Source organism: Vanellus vanellus (assembly GCF_965231255.1).
Source record: "Vanellus vanellus genome assembly, chromosome: 11".
NCBI lineage: Eukaryota > Metazoa > Chordata > Aves > Charadriiformes > Charadriidae > Vanellus > Vanellus vanellus.
The window spans coordinates 8,205,737-8,231,563 of NC_138916.1; the positions used below are offsets into that span (position 1 = coordinate 8,205,737).

At 36.5% G+C, this 25,827-nt stretch overlaps 1 protein-coding gene across 1 annotated transcript in view; it reads left to right on the forward strand.

The window, feature by feature from the left end:
- LRRC49 (leucine rich repeat containing 49) overlaps positions 1-25,827 on the forward strand; it is a gene marked incomplete at its 5' end in the record, with an annotated part of 53,683 nt that overhangs the window by 10,692 nt on the left and 17,164 nt on the right. The window contains 3 exons of the mRNA XM_082488947.1: positions 6,959-7,102; positions 11,411-11,472; positions 18,223-18,370. Coding sequence (XP_082345073.1) covers positions 6,959-7,102; positions 11,411-11,472; positions 18,223-18,370 — 354 coding nt within the window. The remainder of the gene's footprint in view (positions 1-6,958; positions 7,103-11,410; positions 11,473-18,222; positions 18,371-25,827) is intronic.

Here is a 25,827-nt window from a genome sequence, read left to right on the forward strand (position 1 = left end):
AGAAAACATTTGTATCTTTATTACAAAACCTGTCATTGTAGTTAAGTTAGTAGAAGGGGTTTTGATACCAGAAGGGTCATCTATCCAGGAAGAAATGGTAGATTCTTTCAAGAAAGCTATTGATAAGCTAAAACTTGGGTGTAAGCTTTGCCTGAATGATGTCTGCTCAGTGAGCAAGTTGTTGCATAGACTGTAATTGGATTAAAACAGGGATGACATATAAATAAGCATATGTCAGATGTTATGAAACGAGACAGTCTCACCTCAATCCCTGGGAAAGTCATGGAACAAATAGTGCTGGAACCCATATCCAAACATATTACAGCAAGAAGGCAACCAGGAGTAGTCGCCATGAATTTATGCAGGAAATGGTGTTTTACAGCAAAATGACAAGCGCAGTGATGAGTAGAGCACAATGGATGTTTTTTATCTTGAATTTAGGAAGGTATTTGACACTGTCTCCCACTACATCTTTATAAACAAATTTAAATTAAATTTGGACTAGATAGATGGACAGTGAGGTGAAATGTAAACTGGCTGGACTGTAAGGCTCAAAGGTTTGTGATCAGTGACACAAAACCTAGCTAGAGGCCAATCGCTGTTGTTGTACCCTAGAGGTTGATACGAGGTCCATACTTTTCAACACCTTCATTGATGATCTGCATTATTAACAATGCAGGAAATTGGAAGGAGAGCTTTATACATGAGGTGGTTGTGCTGCCATTCAGTGGGATCTTGACAGGCTGGAGAAATGGGCTGAGAGGAGTCTCATGAAATTCAAGAAAGGGAAATGCAGTGTCCTGCGCTTGGGGAGGAATAAAGCCCTGCAGCAGTATGGACTGGGTGCTTACCAGCTGAAAATCAGCTTTGTAGTAAAGGATGTGGGGGCTCTGGTGGACAACAGGCTGGCCATGTGCCGGCAGTGTGCCCCTATGGGAAAGGCGGCCAACAGCATCCTGGGCTGCATTAGAAAGGGTGTTGCCAGCGGCTTGTGGCAGGTGATCCTTCGGGCTCCCCAGTGCAAAACTGACACGGACTTAAGGGAATGAGCAGCAGAGGCATAAAGGTGATTGAAGGGACTGGAGCATTCCTTGTATGAGGAGAGGCCGAGAGCTGAGATTTGCTTTGCCTGGAGAAGAGAAGCCTCAGGGAGTTCTTATCAATGTATATAAATAGCTGATGGGAGGGTCTAAGTAACGCAGAGCCAGACTTATCTCACTGGTGTTCAGCAAAAAGAGAAGAAACATTGAAATTCCTGAAACAGGAAACTTGTTCAAACTTAAGAAAGATGTTATTGTCAGGGTGGCTGAATGCTGGAGAAGGTTGCCCAAACAGGTGGTAGACTCTCCATCCCTGGAGGTGGTCTAAGCCTGACTGGACGTGGTCCTGGGGAGTCTGCTGTAGTTGACCCTGCTTTGAGCAGGAGGGTTGGAAAGGATGGTCTCCAGAGGTCCCTTCTGACCAAAACTGATGCTCAGATTCTGTGGCTAGCGTTACTTTAGATTAAATTCACTATCTTTACTTTTCCTATTTTCCCTTTTCAAAAATAGAAGAAGAGAATAGTAGAGAAGAAGAGCCATTTTGAGGATGCTAGTATGGTGACAGTTCTTTATTGGAAAAATGTCCCCTGTAAAGCTATGAAAAACCTCTTTGTTGGATGAATGTGGCAGTTGCTTGAGCTGTAGCGCACTGAATCAACATCCTACTACAGTACTCTTTGAATGGCACTTTGTATTTGGGGTTAGGATAGGAGTGTTCCTGTGGTTTTGATGTTTATAAATTCCACACATTAGATGAAATTATGTGTTGAATCTGTTTGTCTTTAGAGCACTTTCTGTGCAGTTTGCACTGATTGCTTCTATTCATCTGTTCTGTTACTGCTCGAGAGTAAAGGTTGATCACAGGTCACTTTATGGAGCATTTTGGCGAATTATTTGTTGAGAAATAGGAGAGTTGAATTTTCTTCAAACTTGCTGATTTGTCTGTTTATGTTATAGAGTCATCCTCTGTGGTTCATATTTATATATGTATTAGAAGAGTAATCTTTTTTAAAGCTTTTTTAATTCTTTGTATTAATATATATAGCAGCTCTGTTTTAACAGGGGTTTTGCCTTTTGAAGTTGCCATGTCTTAGTTTCTTAGTTAAGAGAAGATGAGGACATGTAATTTTTTTAATTTTTTTTTTTTTGTAGTAAAGACCATTCTGTTAAGGGGAGACTGTCTGGTGAGCAGTCTTCATTATGGTAGGGGATTAGCTGAATATTTGCTGCTTGTGTACAGTTTACTTGAGATACGAGTTAACTTGCATTCAGTGATTCTGGTATCACCAGCTTTCCCCTGTGGTCAGACAGACAATTCCAGAAGGTGGTTTAACGTGTTTGTTAGACTCCAGTAGATGAGAAGAGTCATATAAGTAAAATGCTACCATTTAAATCGTGTTGCCTCGCAACAATAATATTATTACTGCAATATACTATGGAATATAAATTGCTACAGTAGTATTACTACTTCTAACTGAGTTATGATAGAGAACAGAGTTTTTTCTACAGTCTTTGTTTTCATGGTTTGGCTTCTCTGATGTCATTAAATAAACCCCATAAAATTCAATGTAGCAGTTTATAGCAAAATCCAGTAAATCCTCCTGATGCATTCTGGCAAGTCATTTTACCAGATTGACTCTTTAGTGAATGTGATATTCCACAACTCTTTCTGAGGACATTGAACAAGCTCACATATCTGGCAAGAAAAAATATTATTCTTTTAACTACTATTTTTCCCTTTAAGGTTTGTGTATGCTATAGGACATATTTACAATAAAATACTAAAATATCTTATGTATAATATCCATTACATAATATCTGACCAAATAGTTCTTACTTCAGGAGTTTAATTCACTACAGGAATATTCTAAGGTGCTTGCAATAATTTTAAACTTTTTGGTGTTCAAAGCTATTGTTAATAATGTGCAGTATCTCTTACATGTTACCTGTGATCCCAGAGGACCATTGAACAATTAAATCTTGTGTACAAGTTACATTAAAAGTATTTGAAATGCATTAGACTAACAGAAAAATGTTAACTCTTTCATTATACACAGTATTTCCACATAAGGTAAAAAATCAGCAGTTGCTCTCAACAGATGCAGAATATAAATACTCAAATAGGATATGGCTTTGTCAATTTTTATCAATCTTATTTTTCAAAAATAGTGCTATAGCCTAGCTAAAAACTGCTTTTTTCCATTAGTATTCACAGAGTAGTAGCAGTTATGAGGGAAGCTAGATTCCTGTTTTAGTCTTTGTCCTTCTCTCCCTCTCCCTTGGGGTGTAAATCAGTCCCATAGATGGAATGCAGATTGTGAAACCAAGAGGTTGGAGGTGAGGAAAAACAAAAGGAGGAAAATTTCATTGTTCTTCACTTTTGGGAAAATGTTTTGATTTATTTGAGTGCTGGGTTTTTTGGTTAACATGATTTGGTCTGAACTTTGAGACTTCTCCCGCCCAAGTGAGAAATGTACCGGGAACTAGATGTGCTTTAAAACGTTAGGGTGTAGTATTCCACAATGCTTAATGATAAACCTTGTATGATTTTGGGTGGTTTTGTTTTTTCTTTTCCTTCACAAATCAAGATTTAAACTGCATTACTACTTAAAGAAAATCCCTTCATATAACAAATATCCAAAAGAAAGTTTAGAAAAATTAAGGTAACGCCTAGTGAAATATTGCACTCGACTTTACAATATTGCACTAGACTTTACAGAAAGGACAAAATATGAATCGCCTTGTCATATTACTACTTTTTGCCTGGTTTCCTACATGATTTAGTAAGGTTCTTGATTTTAATACTGCCCAGTAAAAATTTGTGAGAAAATACAGCGTCTCCATAACATTTAATTACATTTTTATGTAGAGACTGTTTCTATGGTTATTAACACATGAATATGGACATATAATAATACTACATCATTCTGAGACCTTGCACATGATTGTGTGCATGGTATATTTAATGCACTACAACTTGCATTTAATTTTGAACTAAATATTTAATTTCTAAATAGTGTGCTTCCAAGCACTTTGAATATTCTGTGGAGGGAACACTGATTATTGGCTTGATCTTTGCTATCAAGGTAAATAGTATAAATGGTATATGTTACATATAAATCTATTTAAAACCCTTTTATTTTAGATAGGGTTAAAATGGACTTTGTCTTTTAGTGAACTGATGCATTAACATTGAGTCAAGTTGAACGTGAAATTCATTCTAACTTTATTTAGAATCAAATTTATTCTATAATACATACAATTTTAAAAAGTCATTATAGTTATTTTTTGTGTTATATTTCAAGAATATAAGTAAAAGGGGGGGGGGGGGAAGCGCAACTTGATTTTTCAGGCCTGGACTTCTTTTCAATAATCTCAGAAATGTGTGTTAAAAGATGCAACTTTTGTGCAGGTTAATTATTGTTGAGTGATTACCTGGTGCATAAAAGTCTTTTCTTAAACAAATCTATTTCATAGCTAAATAAACAAGAAAATAGAATAGTGTTTTTCTTCATTGTTTACAAGTAAAGTCTTTCACTTATGTTTTTGAAAAAGGAACTAAAAATAGTTAATAATAATCCTTCTTTATTTATAATTAAGAGAAATTAGTCATAGATATAATTTCTTTTTAGTAAAAGAAATATTTGAATCCTCTAAAAATGGCTTATTATCTAATCCGTGCCTAATAGTATGTACTAAAAGCTGGTGTATCTTGATGCATGCATGAATAATTGAAACAGAAAATCCAGTAGTCTTAAAACTTAGCAAAGTGATGGGGAGTATCTCTATACATTGCTGATGAAATCATTATCTTTGCGATAGCAGTAAAATGCCAGGGTTAATATTCTACACTGTGGCATCCTGTAATTCTAGCTAAGCAGAATCTGCAGAGGTCTGTGCGCTTCATGCTAACCATCTGCTCTTGGCTTTGCTTTTACAAGTCCTTCTGTCTAAGTATATTGTTCCAAATGGTGGTATTTTCTGTTCCTTTTGCTGTAATATTTTTGTATCCTGATAATTTTTATTTTCTGCATATAATACACATAAATGGAAGATGCATAATAGTTTAATTAGCAGTTGAATCAAAGGTTGGTTTGTGTTCTTTAATTTTGGTTTTGCTATCTACTTTTATATGCTTTTTAATGGAAAAATTGTCGAAATACTTTTTTAGCAGGATATTCAAGTGATTTTTCATAGATTTATAAATATAGATGTAGATATGTGTGTGTGTACACACGTGTATATATGTGAAAATTGCCAACAGTGTTATGTGTTTGCAAACTGTTAAATAACAGCTACCTTACCTAATCTCCCATTCCAGGAGCTGCTAGATGCTTTCTGGAAATTGGCAAGGCCAGATTTGTACTGGTCTAAAGCATCAGAAAGTTCATTATCACTGGGAAGGTGTGTGACACCACCTATCTTGCTTGTCCATGCCTAGTTGATGTTGGGAGCTTTGGTGAGGAATAGCGTACCTGAGTACAAGGTGTTGAAGGGAGCTTGCAGTGGTCCAGCAGATGATCATTCTAATTGAAAGGGAATTCATTATACTTGTTAGTACCTTTGTGCACTGTATCCTCGAATGCACTGCCACACGATGTGGAAGGCTGAAGTCTTTTCTGCAGGATAACCTGCTTCCTTCTTTCTGCCATATAGCATGTATTTCAGTAAGAATGATAGGAATATCCTCCTGTGCAGTGGCAATGCTTAATGTTCTCGATGATATGTTGCTGCGTGCAAGTCCTGCGTAAATTTCTGGATAGATGCTGGAGGATGGATTGCAGACTACTATGAGAAATAAATATCTGGATAGAGATCCTTGAGTGGATCACTCTAAGAAATACAAACAGCAGTGTCTGTGTCAACAAAACAATAATTAATGCCTTTGTAAAACAAAGTTGTATTTCTAGAACTCAAAAATAATATTAAGGGCCAGCAGCTATTACTACTCTTTTGATGATTTTTTTTTTTTTTTCTTCTTTTTTGGCAATATCACCGGAACCTTTAAAATAGGGAATTAAGTATAAAAACAAACCTGGGATAGATGCCCATTTACTGTAGTTTAGTTACTTTGTTTGATCCCTCCATTTTCTAATCACAGGAAGCCATGAGTTGCTGAAGAAGTGCTGGGGACTGTCAAGCAAACATGCTGTGTATCCAAACTAAGGACACTGCTGCTTTCTTTTCTAACTTTTGAGTGTGTCTTACTGATTCCAGCAATTACTTGCCTGTAAAACTTCCTTACCAGTTCCAATTTCAGAATAATTGCTTTCTTCTCCGGAGGACTGTGGCTGCTCCTTGCCCCAGACTCACAGCAGGTTCCTGTCCTCATGACCTGCTGCAAAGTCTGTCTGTGGAGCTCCTGTAGATAGAGCTGTGAATGCTGCTACGGCTTTTTAAGAGGCATGAAGGGAAATAGGTGCAGAGTTCTGCAATGGTAGGGAGATATGATGCTGCATATTCTTGTAGGTCATGTACCAGGAGATTTGGATGTGTGTTTGAGTGCTTTGCAGACACACTAAGGATCAACCACGCACAAAATTTCCCCATTTTGGCATACCATGTATCAGCAGTGTTATCTTAGTTTTATGGTGTCTTCAAGGTTGCTGCTACAGAGCAACACAGCTGAAATAACCTGATTTCTGATGGTATAGAAGTAAGCGTTGACTGATTTTACTGCAGTATGACTAGAAAGATATTAGTGAAATGCATACTAGTACTTAATCTCTAGCAGACTGTAGCTTGTTATCAGCAATTTGACATGATTATCATGGTTTAGAAAAATACACAAGCAGCACGTTATTGTAATAAATTGATTGTTCATGTATACTTTCTAAAAATATGTATGTGCTATATATATCTATTGTGTATCTATATAAAACATAGTATGGACGTTCATAATTATACCTCTTTCACAGATTACTAAAATAGAAAACATCAGTCATTTGAGTGAACTGAGAGTGTTAAACCTTGCCAGAAACCTACTAACCATTGTAGAAAACCTTAATGGACTGGATTCGCTCACAGAGCTCAACCTTCGTCATAATCAAGTCTCTGCTATAGTAAGGAACAAAACTATTTTTCTTTTTCTCTTTTCTTTTTTTCTTTATTTTTAACAAAATGCACTATTACTGTAACTTGTTTAAACTGTATCAGCATTTCAGATCATCTTAAATTTCATCATCTTATGAATATTTCTGAGCCAAATGCAGAGAAAATAGGTGTTGATCTTAAAAGCAGAATCCCCAGTTGAAACTTTAACCTAGTGTTGTAAGTCTTTACATTCTAAAAAATAAAGCTGTTAACTTTCCAATTTATGAGTTGTAGTTCAGGTATGGCAAGTAGACTATTTAAACAAATGCTTTTTAAAATAATACAGTAAGTCAATTTAAATAGCTGTATTTTTCTCGTAATTCCTTTAGTTCTTGGTCTCCTATTACTGCTGAGCCTTTCCTTTCTCGAATTTCTGCTACTTTACCATGTATGAATTGTTTTTTCATTTCAAAAGTAAGAAAAATCTGCTCATTTCTGATTCTGTTACGGTACTAGGGAAGATGCCCTGCTGGACCTGTTGTTTATGAACAGAGAAGGACTTGTGGGGAATGTGACGGTTGGAGGCTGTCATGGGCATAGTGATCATGAAATGATAGAGTTTTCAATTCTTGGAGAAGCAAGAAGGGAGGTCAGCAGAACTGCTGCCCTGGACTTCCAGAGGGTGGGCTTTGTCAACCATACTTCTGAAAAGACTAGAGTCCCTTGGGAGGCAGTCCTGAAGGGCAAAGGAGTCTAGGAAGGCTGGATGTTTTTCAAGAAGGAAGTCTTGAAGGCACAGGAGCTGGCAAACTTGATGTGTGACAAGGTGATTCACTTCATGGATGAGAGAAAGGCTGTGGATGTTGTTTACTTAGACTTTATCAAAGCCGTCAACATTGTTTCGCACAGCAATCTCCTGGAGAAACTGGCTGCTCATTGCTTGGACAGGTGTACTCTTCACTGGGTAAAAAAAATGGCTGGAGGGCTGGGCCCAAAGAGTGGTGGTGAATGGAGTTAAATCCGGTTGGCACCTGGTCACAAGTGGTGTTCCCCAGGGCGTAGTCCTGGAGCCGGTTCTGTTTAATGTCTTTATCAATGACCTGGACCAGGGGATCGAGTGCACCCTCAGTAAGTTTGCAGAGGACACCAAATTAGGTGGGAGTGTTGACCTGCTTGGGGGTAGGATGGCTCTGCAGAGGGATCTGGACAGGCTGGATCGATGGGCTGAGGCCAGTGGTGTGAGGTTCAACAAGTCCAAGTTCCAGGTCCTGCACTTGGGCCACAACAACGCCATGCAGCACTACAGGTTTGGGGCAGAGTGGCTGGAAAGCTGCCTGGTGGAAAAGGACCTGGGGGTGTTGATGGAACACCAGCTGAATATGAGCCAGCAGTGTGCCCAGGTGGTTAAGAAGGCCAACAGCATCCTGGCCTGTATCAGGCTTCCCTAGCGAAGAGCTCTTAAATCGTATGAACTCAAGTCTTGGACATGTCATATTGTCTGAAACTGAAAGTAAAAATGTCTCTTTCCTAAAATAAAACCTTTTTCTTATTTTAATGATAGGTGTTGTCTTTTTCTCTATGCACAACAACTTACATGTATTTCTTTACTTAAGTTTGGTTTAAGTTTTTTTAGGAGAAACCCTGAAAATATGAAGTCTGCACTACTTTTGTATTGAAATTCAGAATCTGCTGCAATATGATATTACTGAAAATCCAAAACCATAAAAACAAATATATCACTTTATGGAAAGAATATCCAAGATACTGTTATATTATTCCTGGAGTACTTGAGTGGTTGAGGGAGGGAGTTTAGATTTCTTTCCTTTAAGATGAAGTTTAGGTTTTCTTATGGCTGACTGTGTGGGGGGTAGGGTGTCATTTTAATCATGATATATTTATGATGCAGCACCTAACTGCAAAATTTTCACTCTGAGTTCAGTAAAATACTTTGGTTTCTGTGTTTTACTTTAGTTTTTGGAGCATGGTTTAGTTAGCTATTATGACAACACTATCATTATGAATCAAGCTTTTTCAACTTGATTATTTCTTTAAATGAAAGAATCTAACTTCAATTTAAAAAAGTTTGTCCTCCCAAAATAATGAAGTAGAATCAATATAATTTAAATAACTTTATCTTTCAGTACACTTTTTGTGAACCTTCCTTATTTTTCACCTTCCCTCTCCCCCCCAATAAGTGTATTATTCTTGTGTAGGAAAAATGATATTCCCATTAGTCAAACAAGATGAGGTTCCATACTGAACTCCATACCCATTGCAGTTAACTGTATTGAATAATTCAAGTTATCCAACCAGATTAAACATAATCTTTTGCAATCCACTGGCCTTAGATTAGCAATTTTGGGACCACTTTTTGTCTTTGAAGTATTTGTTAGAGACTGGAACTCCTTGAATCCAGAAGTAGTTATTTTTGTAAGAATAAACTGTAGTTAGTCCAAAGCAGTGAGATTTAAAAAGGCAGTCCTGAGGCTTGGTTTATAGCAGAATCATATCTTATGATCTTGAAGTGTCTTCAAGAAATCTGATTATTCTGAAGAATAGCGAACAGACAGAGTAAATAAAAAGGAGTCTTGTATGGCATTAAAAGCACACATCTATATATATCGTGAATGATGGAGTGTCTATTTACTTTCCATCCAGTTGTGAATTAGGGTCCGCTGTTCAGAAGATGAGCTGTATTTTTGTTTTGAAAGATGGACCTGCTTGATTGCTTTGAGGTATTAAAAGTTTAGAATTTTGGGTTTTGTCATCTGCAGCTTGATCTTAGACTTGAGGCAGGACTGGTCTGGGTGTTACTATCTTTTCACAAAACAACTCCTGCCCTGTGTGTCCACTGCCCTATATAACTTTGTATCAAAACAGAAGTAGCTGGAGGTTTTGTGCTTTCGTTTTTGTTGCTCCCCTAATCCTGTGGGGCTTGTTGGTTGGTTGGTTTTTTTCCCCAAACTCTGACGATGTTTGCTGACATACCTGTGAAACTTGCAACATACCATGCTAGTTATTGTCTTCAGGGGAAATTACTTTGTATTGTCCAGTGCAAAATTCTTTGATTAATTATAATCTTTGCTGCTTAAGAATTACTGTGCACAACCCTGTAATGCCTGTCTTCATGTGTGTGTCCACCTGTATCCTGCACCCCCCACCCCTTTAAGCATCAACACTAAGTAGCCTTAGAAACAGAAGGGAGGTCCAGATGTAATTCTGCTGCAAACTTAATGGTTCCATGGAATGGTCTGGGAGGGTTCAGAAGAGCTCTTGAACCAGGAGTTTTGCAACTGCAGACCTGAGCTAATAAGCCATGCTTATTGTGTACAGAGCTATGACTCTTAGCAATGCTTGTTAGCTCACATTTACTGCTTCATTAATAGCAGCTGCATGGTTTGTTTAGAGCTGCCTTGTGCCCACCTGTTTGGGTAGAAAGAACTGTTTCTGGAATGATATGTAGATGTGTCACAAATCAAATGGAGGGAGAAAGGGTTGCAGATTTGATTTGTGGCTAAAATCAAGGTAGTCAGCTGTGTGACGCTTCCCCGTGCTGTAAGTAACAGGTTTGTGTCCATTGGTTGCAAGTTGCATTATGCTCCTTAGTAGGAGAAGGGGATGCAGGCTTATAACCAAGGGGTTGGGTGTGCAGTCTGAATGGTATATGAAACACTGCAGACTGGGCTGTCTGGCCATTACGGGTTTATATTTCATAAATGAAGTTTGGTCTTACTTGATATTCCATTTTACGAATATTTGAGCTATTTGCTATTCAGAGGTTTTCTGCAGAGGTCTTTAGGGGCATGTATTAAATTCACAATTACTCATTCTGGAAACTCATTCCTTCTTATACATTTTAATGGTAAAGGTGACAGAGTCCTTCAGATCATTCTCTGGCTGAAGAATGACTGCTGTTTGGTAGTGCTAATTGCACTGCTGTATTGCACTTCAAAAACCTTATTTCAGCATGGTCACCAAATGAATGTACTTTTTTTTTTTTTTTTTTTTTACTGTGTGTTTATCCTGTAGCTTAAATGCTGAGACAGCACCTTGGCTTATTTCCCAAAAGCTTGTTCAGAAACCAGCAGCAGCCTTATCCTCTTTTATTTAACATCATTTGCTTTGCAAGTGATGCAGCTTGTTCTGCAGAGTAGATATCTGCACTGAAACACTCCCTTGCAGTCTGCACTAGGGAGAAATGGAGCTGCACGTTCAACAGAAATCAATGTTGCAGCAAGGTTATAGCATATAGAAGTGAAAGTATTTCATGAGGCAAAGTAGAGAGGTTCAAAAGCTACTTTCAGCTACTGAATTTATTCCTCTATCTTTCCTTCTAGAAAGATGTGGATACTTTGCCCCGTCTCCAACGTCTCTTCCTCAGCTTCAACAATATATCTAGGTAAGGGAAATAGCAGTTTGTTTCCTATCAGTAATTTGAAGTATCCTATTGGATCTGTATTTCACTCAAATTTAAATTCAAACACTATGAATGCAGGTACTTTTTTTTTTTTTTTTCTAACATATCAGATAACATAATCAAGCCATTGTGTATTTTCTACTTCAAACATAAAAAATCTTGAAAACCTTTGCATTTAGATGTGGTTGTACTATGAGTATTCTACCAAGAAACTTGTATTTTAATTTAAAAATTACCATACTGTTTACAATGATGATCAAAATTAAAAGTATTTTTTTTAAATATATTGTTTTACTGTTAAACTACATACCTGTTAAAGCAACTTTACACAAGGTACATATTATATTTAACATGCAATCACTGTATTTATGGAGTTACACAAACTGCTGAGTCAGATTCTGCTTATGATAATTAGATTATTTTATGCTTGTGTTTTACTTGTCTGTATAGTAATAAAGTTTGAAAGGTATATTCATGGTTATTTTCCCTTTCAAGCCAGATGGCAGAAGCAGAATAGCTCAACTTTCAAAGCAGGGCTTCTGTAGTTTCAAGTTACTAAGTGCATTTTGTTATAAATAGATAGAAATGTTTGTATTCTATACTTCTTCCATATTCATGCATTTTTGGAGTCTGCATTTATACTAGTGCCAACATTTAAAAAAAAAAAGTGCCTGCATTATCTTCAGTTTGGTATGTCCTTTTCTTTTTTTTCTTTAATCCCTTAATCAGGACCAGCCTTCTTTGCTTAGGATCAAATAATTTAATGTGGCGTAGGGGAAAGATGCTTCATGTTTTAATTACTGGCAATACTATGCTGTTCTTGTGGTAGCTGTTTTCTCTGTAAAAATGTTATACTTAGTATGAGGTTTTACTGTAATAGGTGCTTGAATATTTTAAGTTGACCTGCATTATGGTTTTTGCAGACAGCTCCAACCTACTTGTCTGTGTTCCTTAGTTTCTTAAAGCACCAGTGCAGTAGATTTCCTTAAATACTTAAAGCTGTTAAGCATTTAAAAAAAAAAATCAAAGATGAACTGCAGCAATCTTTAATGTGCTCTTCCCTTAATTATCTGCCAGAGAAAGGGTTAGCATTTTGCCTCTCTTGAGAAATTTCCAGAACTGAAACATGCCTTTTGTTTCTGTTTTTCTAAAAAATGTCTTAGCTTGGCAAGAACAATGAGGGGACTGCAGTAGCTGGCTCCCTTGCCATCAGGGAGCATCACTGCAGTCAGTGGAATTTCTGTATTTTGTGCAGCTTTCTGACTCCTTTCTCACGTCGTTTTATGTGAGCTTGTGTTATTTTTACAGTCTTAAGAGAAGGAAAAATGTTTCATTTTTTCTGTGAGATTTTTAAAGTAGATTTCTCAAACTTTATATAATCAGTATCTTGCTTCTTGGTACTTTATCATGGCTGTTTTCATTTATTCATTAGTGCTTCAGTTGAACCTATTGATATATCTATTCTTAGTTTTCATGTAATCTAGAAATATTTAGAACATTCATGCAAATATATAATTTGGTTTTAATTTGTATTTGGAATAGGTATAAAAATAAAATCTTAATGTCAAACAAAAGACGTTACGTACATGTGTGGGTAAGTAGGTGGGTGGATCAGTTTAACTCTTTATTTACCAGCCATGATTTTAAAACAAACACAAAATTTCCTTTGATGATAACATTTAGCTTGGGTTTTTTAAATAATAACCTTTTACTGCATACAGCAGATTTGAAGGCGAAAAAACCCCATTAATTCCTGATTTTGAGTTATGTAGTAGATACGTCTTCTAACAGGAAAATGTTTGAATAGAGAAGTATACTCTTGACCATCTGTGTTCTGATGCTTGGCTTGATACTGTTTGAACTGACTGAAGAAGTTGTATGCAACCATAATACCAGTCAATTGATGTGCAACATCTGAACATTCCTACAACCCTCTTAAATGATTTTGTGTGGTTTTAAGAGTCACTTCCCTGGGTTTACTGTGTGCCATATGATAATATTAATTTTTTTTTCTAGGAACAGCTGTGTCTATACAACTGACTTTTCTTTTAGACAATCAAATCGATACACAGATATTCTAATTAAGGGCACCTACAAGAAAGCTGGAGAGGGACTTTTTACAAGGGCATGTAGTGATAGGATGAGGGGGAACGGCTTCAAACTGGAAGAGGGCAGGTTTAGAATAGATATCAGGAAGAAATTTTTCACTGTGAGGGTGGTGAGGCACTGGAACAGGTTGCCCAGAGAAGTTGTGGCTGCCCCATCCCTGGAGGTGTTCAAGGCCGGGCTGGATGGGACTTCCGGCAACCTGGTCTAGTGGGAGGTGTCCCTGCCTATGGCAGGGGGGGTGGAACGAGATGATCTTCAAGGTCCCTTCCAACCCAAACCATTCTATGATCTGTAGTTGCATAGATAAAACCTGCAAATGGAAACAAATAACAAAGTATCTTGCCAAAACCTGGATATATTTATGTTACAGGCTCATGAAAATATTTTATTAGTGAACATTAAAAAACAAGTAGCCTTCTTGAGGCAGTGCTCCCGAGGAAACTTTTGCTGCTCACTATTTTTGTATGTCAGCAAAAATACTTGAGTATTAAATTGCTGACATGTATGAATTAATATTTCAGCAAAAGATTTGGGAATGCTTCTTTAAAATTGTCATTATTTAAGGCATGAGAATGTGTCATGGGTATAATCACTAATGTTTTCCCTCATGCTTCATAGGAGGCCTCAGAATGCTTCTGCTTCTCTGCAGAGCTTTTAGTAAAAAAGCATGTAGTAGCAAGATAATATAAGCTAAAACCAAACACTGTAAAATTTGATGCTGATCTAAAATAAAAGAAGTCCTAATTCTGGCTTCAGCCCAAAGAAAATCAGCAGTTACAAGCTGAAGGCATTCATACCTGATGTCTGAAGGTGATATATATACCTTTAGAACTAGTTATAAAGAAGGAGGAGAAATCCCATTTTGAATTTGTCATGTGGTACTGAGAAGAGATTACAGAAACTCTTTTCTTCAGGAAAGAGATTCCACTGAGATTCAGAAAGAGGGTTATTGGTCATATTTCAAAATATGAAACCGGGGAAGACCAGTTTTTAATCTTGGAAACAAAATACATATTTTCACTGTTACACTGCTGTCCAGGTCAGCGCTACATTGGCTATTTCATTTAGTAAGGCACGTTGTCTGGCCATATGGAAATAGTTGGATACCAGCTCAAAGGACATGTAATTGTTTTTCTTCATTTGGTTGCTGAACTGGAAACCCGAGAGAAGGAATGTTCTTAGCCTAAGAAAAACAAGAAAATATGTTTTGGTTTTTTTTTTTCTCAGCAGAATAAAAATTTTATGAATATGCTGTTAAATACTTGAGCAAAAGTAGTATGAGGGGAATCAAAGGTTGATTGTGGTAACATCTGTTTTCATCAGTAGTTTAGTGGCTAGAAACCTGGGAAAACCCAAGTTTTCTTCTTTGACTGAATGTTTTTTGAGCATACAGTTCTCTGTTAGCTGTTCTGTCAGACTGCAGTGAGTACGTTGCCTTCCTTCTCTGCTCCAGAACTTTTTCCCCTTTATGCAACATGCTTTAAAAAAAATCATTGATGCAAACGTATAGAGAAGGAACAACTGTCTTCCTAAGTAGGCAGGCTGTAACGCAGGACAAGTGTTCCCATGTCCTATTCTTGCCTACTAAATGCCTACGTGCGAATGTGTATCACTGGTGGAGGCTGAGATTGCACCACTCCAGAGTACTCTGCTGCTTAGTAATTGCCACGTTCTTGTATGAGGCAGGAGAGGTGGGTTTGCATCCTCTCTGGCAGAGGGGACAATTGGATGCAGGACTCTGAGAATGCACACAAAATGTAAAATTGATCTATTCTGAAAAGATTTCCAGGAAACACTTTTTAGTAATTTAGCCCAAATTCACAACTCATTTCTGTGTTGCTGAAACTACCATTTTAGCAAAGATAAATTCATCTAGCATGAAAGGAGGACAGGGAAGGGGAGGTGGTTGCCATAGTTTATTGGGCCTCCTGCAGGAGAAGGTCTTTTGGAAAGAGAAGCAGACATTCCACTCAAGGAGATTGACTGAGGCAGTCTGAAACAGCACCATCCACAGCTGCTTTGAATTTCATGGGCAGGTTAGACTCCTCTGTGGTGCACAGAGGCTAGAGACAGCATTGAGATGTGGCCTCTGATTCCTGTAGGGTGGTCACCACTTGGCTCTGTTGCAGCAGTCTGCATGCTGGGAAGCAGACAGAAGCTTGGTTCTAAAGTATGTAGTGTATTACATTAGAGCTTTGCTTGGCTTAGGATTGGGATGCCAGTGTGACAAGTACAGTATATTAAGTTTTCTGCGTTGAATTTCTTAAACTCTATTTTTCATATGTGTATACAAAGATATGAAAACATAGCTATTTTGCACTACTGTTTTACTAAAATTGAGCTGCTAATAGGACAGCTAAAAGCAGCATAAACGAGCGCATCTGTTTTAGCTCCAGAATGAATGTTCTGGTATGCTGAAGCACTGAGAATTTCAAAGCACAGCAGTATATATAAGTGGAAGGTCTTGAAAACACTAGCAAACTTTTGACTTTTCTGTCATTTCCTGAAGACCTTGGTTTTATTAAAAATCTGTAAATCATATGCAATGGCAGAAGTACTGTTTGGCTAAATCTTTAGTGGGCAGCATTTGGAGCAAATATATTTAATGCTTTTAATAACTACATTTACATTATTTGAAACTCATTTTGAAGACCAAAAAAGGTTCATATTTGTCAAGCAAAATATATTCTAGCCCAATAGAAATTCAGTTATGTTTTCTTATTCTAATATGTTTATGAATTTTCTTTAGTAACTTCTGTGTCATTTGGGAAGATTATCTTTTATCTTCAGGACATACTGAGTATATATTTGAAGTAATATGTCAGCCTGATCTACCATAAGTGTGGTTACACAAGCTCTTTTATAGAAAGGAAACAGAAAATGATAATCAAACTTGTCTTAACCATATGTACAAACCACCCAGTTCTTCAGATATGCTAAGCACCTTCACTGCCTTGGAATCTGTACATAATTCATTTTCCACCACTTCTTATGTTGTTTTAATATAATAAGCAGAAAGGTAGTAGAATCTTCACTGTCATTTTTCTGATGCATGCATTTGGTATATAGTGTAGAAGTTACTTGTGTGCTATACTAATTGCGTTGTTTTTTTGAGATTTTTATTAGGTGATTTCTTTTCTTTACTCCTGCTAGCTTATGTTGGTATCCAGGCCTTTCTTCTGCTGGTTGAGACTGATTGCTATTTGGTTATATTATTTTTATATTTTATCCGTATCTCTTTTTGTTGTTGTTGCATAAATTGTTTTATCTAATATCTACAATCTTCCAGGGATATCTCATTTTAAAATCTGTCATTCTGGTGGATCTGAATCCCTTTGCATCTGAATGTTAGTCCTCCCCAGATTATTGTATGCTTTTTTGAAAGTTGAGTGATACCAATGATAAAGGCAGTTGCCACTTTATTCAATGACAGTCTTTAATAAGAACATCTCTACTGCATGCCACTTCTGATCTCTAAGCGTGGGGCATACTTAAGGTTTGGTATCCTTCCAAGTATTAGTGGAAGAAGACTTTTCCTGCCGTCAAGAGCAAGAACTATAGACAGTTAATTAAATCAATAAGATTGTCGAATATAAAACAAGGCAATAATTCCATTTTTTCCACTTCAGAAATGGTCTCATTTCACAATGTCATTAAGTATTAGTTTATATAGTAAAGCAATCCTCTATTTATATTTTTATGTGCTCATCATTGAATCTTTTGTAATTATCAGATTTTAACTTCATTCTCAAAAGTACCAAGTCAAACTATTTCATACTTTCCACTTGAACTTACTTAACTTCATAACACAGACTCAACTTTTGAAGGCCAAAGTGCATAAGGATGGGTGCATGGTTGTACATTTATACATGGTGACCAATTTCTTAAAAGGCACTGGGGTGTCATATTTACTTCTATAACTGTTCAGCTTTTTATGAAGTCAAGTTAAATAGTTCTTTGTTGATTAAAAATACTGTTTATCCGAGTCAGCTGCTTTCTTTTCACATTCCATCTTCAGTGAAAATAATATGATACCGGCTGTACATCTAAATACATTTTACACAGACCAGTAATTTTTGTCAGGAAACAAAATCAGAGGTTGTCTAAAAAGCCAACTTGTTAGTGTTTGTTGACTGAACTGTGAACAGTAGGCATGTCTGTTTTGAAGATAATAGGATGCTTTTGTAATCGTTTTTCTTCTTTTCATTTAATGATGTTGCAAACACCCAGGATCAATTCTGTGGTATTTGTGGTTTGCTTTTTTCTTGTATTTTCCATGGTTTTCATGCTGACTTTGATACCAAATGCACCTTGTGTTATTTTTTGGAATATGAGTTGATATGTATGCTATTTTAGGTTTGGGGTTTTTTTAGGTGAAACTATACTTCCACAGTTAGAGTTCTTATTTTGGATCTCTTTTTGTCTGTATGTGAAGAGAATAAAAAGTTTAACAGCAGCAGCAGCTGTTGGTATTTCAAAATAATTTATCATACACAATATTGATGGGTGAGATTTTTTCAGTACAGGTAAATATTAATGTTCTATCCTTGAGAAATAAAGTCTTCCATCTCAAAATTATTCCTACTCTATGACATTAAAACTTTTAAACTTTTTTGGTTGCAGTTTTGAGGATATTCTGTGCCTTGCTGATTCCTCATCTTTGTCAGATATCACCCTTGATGGCAATCCAATAGCTCAGGAGACATGGTACAAACACACTGTTCTCCATCATATGATGCAGCTCCGACAGCTAGATATGAAGAGAATCACAGTAAGAACTCTGTTTTCGTCAAACTTACTAGATCCTTAAATTCAGAAGTAAAATGTAGGGTTTTATGTGTATATACGTCTATTAAAAATACCACCATTTTTTCTTAATTTAGTATGGAATTGAATGGTGTATAGACTTTACAATATTGAAAACGTTGACCTTTTGTCTTTTGTTCAATATGATGTCAAGGTGTGCTTTTTTACTTCATTTTAACATGTTTATTTTTAAATGCTTAAAGTCTTCATTAGTAAATCCCTATGTGACATGAGAGAATCTGCAAAGCTTTTCGTTAGAACTTTCTTGACACAGTCTTTATTGGCTTGCTATACAGCTGAAAAGGAACAGCCTATTTCTTCCAAAGGAATAGCCTGTTTGCCCTAAAATTGGTGTTATTGCTATCTTCTTTCATTTAGAAACCTTGTTGTTTTCTTTAGTCTGCCTCCCTAAGGAAACCTGGTGATCACACGGTTTCTGGGTCTGTCTGTATTTCTCCCTTCCTTACCTGACCTGCTCTCCCCATTCATTTCTGTTTCTGCTGCTCAAGTTCAAGTAAACTTGATAAGAAAGAGAGGACTTGCAGACAACTAAGTCTACTACAGACTTGTTGAAAATACACTGTAAGCTAGAGGACGAAGGGCAATCACTGGGGGCCTTACCATTAAGTCAACTGCTGTATTTGCTAATAAAGGAATAGCTAATTCTTATACACTCAAGTGATGTGTAAGCATGACCTTCTTACAACAAAAATCCATCCAACAGCAAAATAATTAACAGAATATGCTTTACAAGAAACTGTTGCAGTGTTACCTTTTTTTGACCAGGTGCTGATACATGTACCTTATTTTGAATGCTCATTTGCTTTGTACAAAGGCTGTACTGCATTATAAATTGCACCTGCTGTTTTACCATCTATCCTGTTGTCCTGTAGCCGATCCACCCTGAGTGTTAAATAGAGCCAATTATGATGTGAAATATAACATGTATGTGGAAAACATTAATTTTAAAAATAAAGTGCTTTGGGGCATCAGTTTTACTTCCAGCATTGAAAATACTAAATGCTTGTTTGTCCACAGATATTCTATGGGTTGGTTTTGTTTTTTTTTTTGTGAATTCATACAGACTTAATTGCATACTTGCTAATTGCCTTGCTTTTAAAAGGATCGTTTTCCTCAGTGTTACTACAGAAACTTGAGTGACACAAAAAAAATGTCCCCCCCTCCCCTGCCCCTTCTTGAGAGGGGATGGATCCTGGTAGAACTCTGATGGGAAAAACTGTAGAAAGAGCTCAAACTCCTCCTTAGACTCTATGGGATCTGTATGGGGGGAAAAAGCTGTTAGAAATGCACAGCCATGGGAAAAACTTAATCTGGGTTTGCACCTTGTTAAACATCAGAGAATAAACTACAAGACAAAAAGCCATAGAAAACCAGGTTTCACCAGTTGTGCTGCTCATAAATCTACTTGTAAAAAGAATGTGTTTTGCGTTCTTTTTATTTGCCTTCTGGTTTTTGAGTCTTGAGAGCTTTTTTTAACGTTTTTTCCATGTAGAGGGTGCTATGTATTTTCTCCAATAAAAACTGTGTTAACCAGATAATCATATGACTTAAGAAACCGTGATTTTAAGAAAATAAGAAGTACCAGATTTGTGATAAAATTAGACAGTTGGCGATGCCAAATCCAGCTATTCTGCTTAGTGATGCTACACGCTATTGCCATTGGCTGTGAGGGTAAATGTAATTTGGTGGGGGAATGTAAGGACAATATTGGGTATGTGCTTTTTCTCACTTGATTAGACTACCTAAACTCTAATTACGTTTATAGAATTTTTTTTTTCTGTTAGTCTGAGGAGCATCCAGTCCATTTTGAACTTTAGCATTGCTTTGTCTTGGAAAGACCTGAGAGTTGGACCAGGATGTTGACTCTTTCTGACTAGGAATTCCTCACTAACCTGTTAAGAAGCTTTTCTGCTCGAGAACTGAGTTTTACACAGTTGTTACTTCTGCTGTCAACTTTTCTTTTACTTGCTGGCTTCACTGGGACAAGAAAATTATTTCAAGAAAGAATAAAATCTGAAGGATATTTTCAAAAGTTTGTAAGAGGCGTTGAAGCTTTATTCATGTTGGTTTTCAAGAAGACATATGCTCTTTGGTGCCAGGCCTTTTCTACAGGATTCTTTGGAGAAAGGGAACCTCAGAGCAGAAGTCTGGTGGTAACTGCCGCTGAGTTAGGGAACTGTTCAGAAACACATAGCTGCCACGAAAATCAAATACTTTGCACCTGGAATAAAACTTTTTTTGCATTGTAACTCTTCTAATATTTTGTAAATTCGGTCAGATTTGCCTTTATTCGAGGGATTGCATCATATTATGACAACTTTTAAGTCCTGACCCATGAGGAAGTTGGTGTTCTCTAAGGCCATCTCATTCCTAAGCCGTTTTTGAATGTAAGATTTAAGCTCCTAAACCACTGAGGCATGGACCTAGTGGTGGTGAAATCAGTGGAGGTTAGTCACCTGTAACGAGTTTCCCTGTAAGACAGTAAACACTTATTCATCGCCCACACTAGAAGATGGTTTTCAGCTGAAAAACCCAGCCACTTTGTATTGTCTATCTAAAACGTCAGCTCAATGGAAATAATTTACTTCCTTAAACTTTGCTAGATCAATCTATAGACTTAAAGAGTAGGGAGGAGGCTGAATTCCAGTGGCTGGACAGATTACTGTCACCTGTGTTAACCATCAGTAACTGTAACAGTGACACCTTTAGTCCACCTTAGGTGTGAGGTAATGTGATTGGATTTACGGCTTATGTGAAACTGAAGTGCGTTGCAGTCAAAGCAGGCTCAGGTTGCATGTGTGGTCATTTGCATTGCTTGGTTAACATACTATAATGGTTGTTTCTGGGCATTGAAGCTTTTTGAATACATTTTGTAGTTTGAACTTTTGAAAAGGTGGACTTATCCAGTGGCACTTACAGTTTATCTGAGACTTACCTTTTTTCCTCCGGTCATTTGTAGTGGTAAGCAGATACTGTCTGCAAATGTAATAAAATATGAGTAATATGTGTACATATTCCTTACTGAGAAATTATTTAACCAGGAACACTAGCTATCCATCACTTTAAAGATACTTTCTCAACAGTTTGCCAAGTGTATGCATATATATTTATATATATGTGTGTATGTATAATATATAGTGTACATAAATATATTTTTTTAATGTCTTTTAATTTGGGAACCACAGCACAAGCTGCATCTTTTTAACAGCAAAACTTTACTTCTTTTTGTTGTCATTTTATAGGTTTTAGATGCTTAAAGTAAGAGAGCTGTGTTTGTTTTGTTTTTAGCTTAGACATTTCTCTGCTGATTAGGGAGTAGGTTCTACTGCTTTGTCCAGTACAGATTTCATTATTGATTCCATCACCACCGTGGAGTGTTCAGGGGAGGATCCCTGATTTTATTTTTATTTTTTTTCTTTCCACTTGAAAATAAGATACTAAAGGATCTTCTTGAGTCATTCTTGTGGATTGGAATCCTCTCTCTTAAATCAGGTCTTGCAAAAAATATACTAAATGTAATATACCAAAAGTAAAAAAAGGAGATGGATCTCATTGTCAAATATCACTTAAAGAACAATTCATCAAATATTTTCTACTCGTTATTTTCCATGGCTATATTCCTATTACAACTGTCCTTACATTCTTACTTCGTTCTTGTGTAAGATCAGCCTCTGTGGTATACATAACAAAAAATAGTCTGCCTTCTGCAAGTGTAAGTAAGCTGAATTTTGTGTATTTTAAGTGTACTGTGTTGAGTCTCTTCGTGCCTTGAAAGCTTAAATGTATATTCCACGCCATTCTTCATATTCTCCTTGGGGTTTTTTCCATTACCCAAAGTAGTTTATATCAAGTATACTATAGCTGTTTCTAATCTATAGTAAAATTATTCAAAAAATTTTAAGGTAGATGTACTGTGGAAATGAAACGCTGCATTCCTTGTGTGCTAACCTAAGATCTTTTTCTCCTGTGACTTACATGCTATCGTTTCTTGAAAAAGAACCTGTTTGAATAATAGGAAAGCAGCGGTGAGGAACAATACGTGCATTCCACTGTGGTCTCTTTAGGATCCTTCTCAGGTCTTGCTGGATGTTACCTCTTCGAAAGACTGATGACATAGTGATAGGTTTGCCCAAAATCTGGGGTGTTACGCTCACGTTGTGGTAGTAGTGCTGATGCAGCAGCAGAGGGAGCTATCAGCATGCCAAAGCCACAGATGTTCTGGTACCGCTCTCATGGAATGCTTTTATAAGGGTGGCGATAGCTTTAGTGTGCCTTATTCTTCTTGCGTTCTGTCGCTACTCTTGCTTTGCACTGAGCATGTAAACCTGCAGCCTCGAAATCTTATTGCAGAAACCTTCTTTAGGAAGCATGTTTCGCCCTCTTTTTCTTTTTCTCTCCCTTTCCTGCCTTCTTTTTGAGTTTTTTGTTCTTTTGGGGGGGTTGTGGGGTTTTTTTTTTTTTGGTTGTGTGTTGGTTTTTTTTTTTTTTTTTTTTAGTGTTTGGGTTTGGTTGGTTTTTTGTTTGTTTGGTGTTTTTTTTTTTTGTGTGTGTGTGAAATGAGCTTTTTAGCCATTTATTAAGTTTTTAGATGGGAAGTGGAGAACTAATAAATGGAGGAGATTTCAATGTACAAGAGGACATCCAAGTCCTTTTGTAGTGATCTGACACTTTGACCTTCTGGAAAAGCATCCCCCTTGTCCAGCAAGGTTTGGTTTAAAGGTGAAACAAAGTTATGGACAATAGTGGCAGAATAATAAGGGGCAATAAAGAAAAAGGAAGGCAGAAAAAAATTTAAAGGAGCTGGAACTGAAAGAGAAGAAGGAGTGGTAGTAAAAATGAATTGTGGCAAGGTTATTAAGGGCTTTGTTTTATAACTTTGTAGGTTTTCTGGTTTTTTTTGTTTTGTTTTGTTTTTGTTTTTTGTTTTTTTTGTTTGTTTGGTTTTTTTTTTGTGGGGTTGGGGGGATGTTTTGTTTTTCAAGACTGATTACATGTGTGGTGCAAGATTAATCAAGGAATGTACACAAACTTGATTTCCATAAAAAGTGGATTTGGCCCTTGATCTTTATTCAGATGTTTTCTCTATCATTCTGCCTTTTTGAATACTGAGTAAAACTAGGATAGATTTTCTTTTTAGGCTGAGATAATTTCTTTTGTAAAAGAGATTGTATTATTTAAATGTCTGTAATTAGGATAAACTCTTGATCAAGAAAAAAAATCTTATTCAGTTAATAAAACACTCTCGTAAGCACATTCATTTCATTCTTTGAATACTGGACTGACTTGAATGAGAGCGATAGACCTTCATGTATGGAAGACGGTGTCATAAAGTACGCTTTTTGTCTGGATTAAGGGAAGGCTTTGAGATGGAGGATGGAGTAAGAAGGGATATTTGTGGAAGCTGAGAGAAAGAAAACTGAATTAGGGAACTTTGTGGATATTTGCCTTAAAGCTTGAAAAATCCCCATCCTTAAGTTGTTTAGAAAGGAATAAAATTAATGAGGGCTAATTTCCTATAGATTAGTGTAATTTTGTTCTCTAATTCTTGCTTCCCCAGTGTGAAACACAACAATACTTCGGTTAGTTTGGAGCGGAGTCTATGACAACTGGCCAGCTGTTTTCTGCCAAGTGGAATGGATAATTTCTGCTTCCTCTCCCTTGGTGGGAAAACTAGTTTACATTTCTCTTCTTTCTGCATACTGATTTTATATAATCAAACTTCCAGGGAACAAAACCCCCTTCATATGAGACTTCTAAACATACTTTAAGCTATTTAATAATATGTTCATTGTGTTGAAAAGTCATTAGAGAAGATTAAGACACTGAAATTGTAAAAAGCTTGTTTCTTTAGGAAGCCAAGTTAAAAAGCATAAATGCAAGGTCAAAGGAAGAGATTTAATTAGAAAATTTAAAAAACCCAAAAGAACTCTAACCCGCTCTATAGAAAGATATCACTAATATAGTTTGTGTTTATATTTTATTTTAAAACTTCAGTTATTTTAAGTAAACACAAACATTACACTGTAATACGTAATTGAGATAAACTGCTGTCATGAGAATCATGTTTGTACTTTTTTTTTTCATTATTAATTATATGTTTGTGGCATGTACCTGCATGGGTGTGTTGTTTTTTTTTTTTTTTTTTTTTCATGATTTTCGTAGCTTTACCCTGAACCCTTCCATTCAGTGATTGGGTCTCATTGTGTGGTATTTTGTTGTTCTGGGATCTCAAAGGCCTTCTGAATCTGTGTGTGGTTTTATTTAATCATATATTTATTGTTGGTCCTCCTTTAACATGGACTAGGGATTTTCTTGAGGTCTCTTCTGACCTGGATTATTCTGTAGTCCTATAAAACCAGCCCCTTGGTAATGCCCTGCTTAGGAAGAACTGAAGAGCCTGGTAGCAGAAGAGGCTGCCAATGCAACTTCACCCTGAAAAGGCCAGAGATTGCTTTCTGAGCAACAACAACAACAAGAAGTTAGGCTTTCCAATTAGTGTTCCAGGGAAATTCTTGCATATAGTTGGGTTAGAGAAGCTTACTCTATCCAAAGCCTCACGCCTTAATCTGCATTAAGGTATTCCTCTTGTTTAATACACGCCTATTAGGGTTAAGTCATAGAGGAACAGTTTGGAAGTTCGTTGTTTAATCATCTTTCAGACTGATGTGAAAATCCACGGTATGTCAATGGGTTTCAGGAGGGCTGTACACAGATAAGAGTAAGTTTGCTATGTGAACCTAACTTCTTACGCTTTGGAAATGATTTTCTTAAAAATGAAATAGCAATGCTAAGTGGGAAGTTGCTGTTTCGTTTTATCTTGCAGTAAGCATTCACCCATGTGCTTAGAGGTTCTTGTAATGCTCTCAACATAGCATGTTTTATTTATATAGAAAGTTTGACATATCAATATGTCTTCGTGGTTAATGATATTTTCTGTTCATTTTTGTTTGTTAATTTTCTTAACACATAACTTTCTGGAAAGTGAAAGTGAAAAGGTTAGGACAGGAGCTTTCTATTTTGAGGGAAATCAAAACACTTTCCGTATGTTCTGGGAAGGTACTTTAATAGAAACACCCAAATGGCATGTGAAGTAAATCAAAATAAGTTAAAGTATGCTTCCCAAATATTTGTGTTGGAAGGACTCTACACTTTTTACTTCATAGTGAACATTTCTTTTGTTACTTGGAAAATATATGTTCTAAAAATACTGTGCTGTGAGAATGTTTAGACTTCTGTAAACAGGGAACATGCAACCTAATATGGGTGTATGGCAGTATTAAATTGCTGTACCAGGAAAATTAAGCATCTTCACTTACATGACTTTCATTATTTAGGAATCAATGGCTTTCTTCTTGAAACTTCTTCTTGAATAGGTAATAATATTGATAAGAAATAACGTTA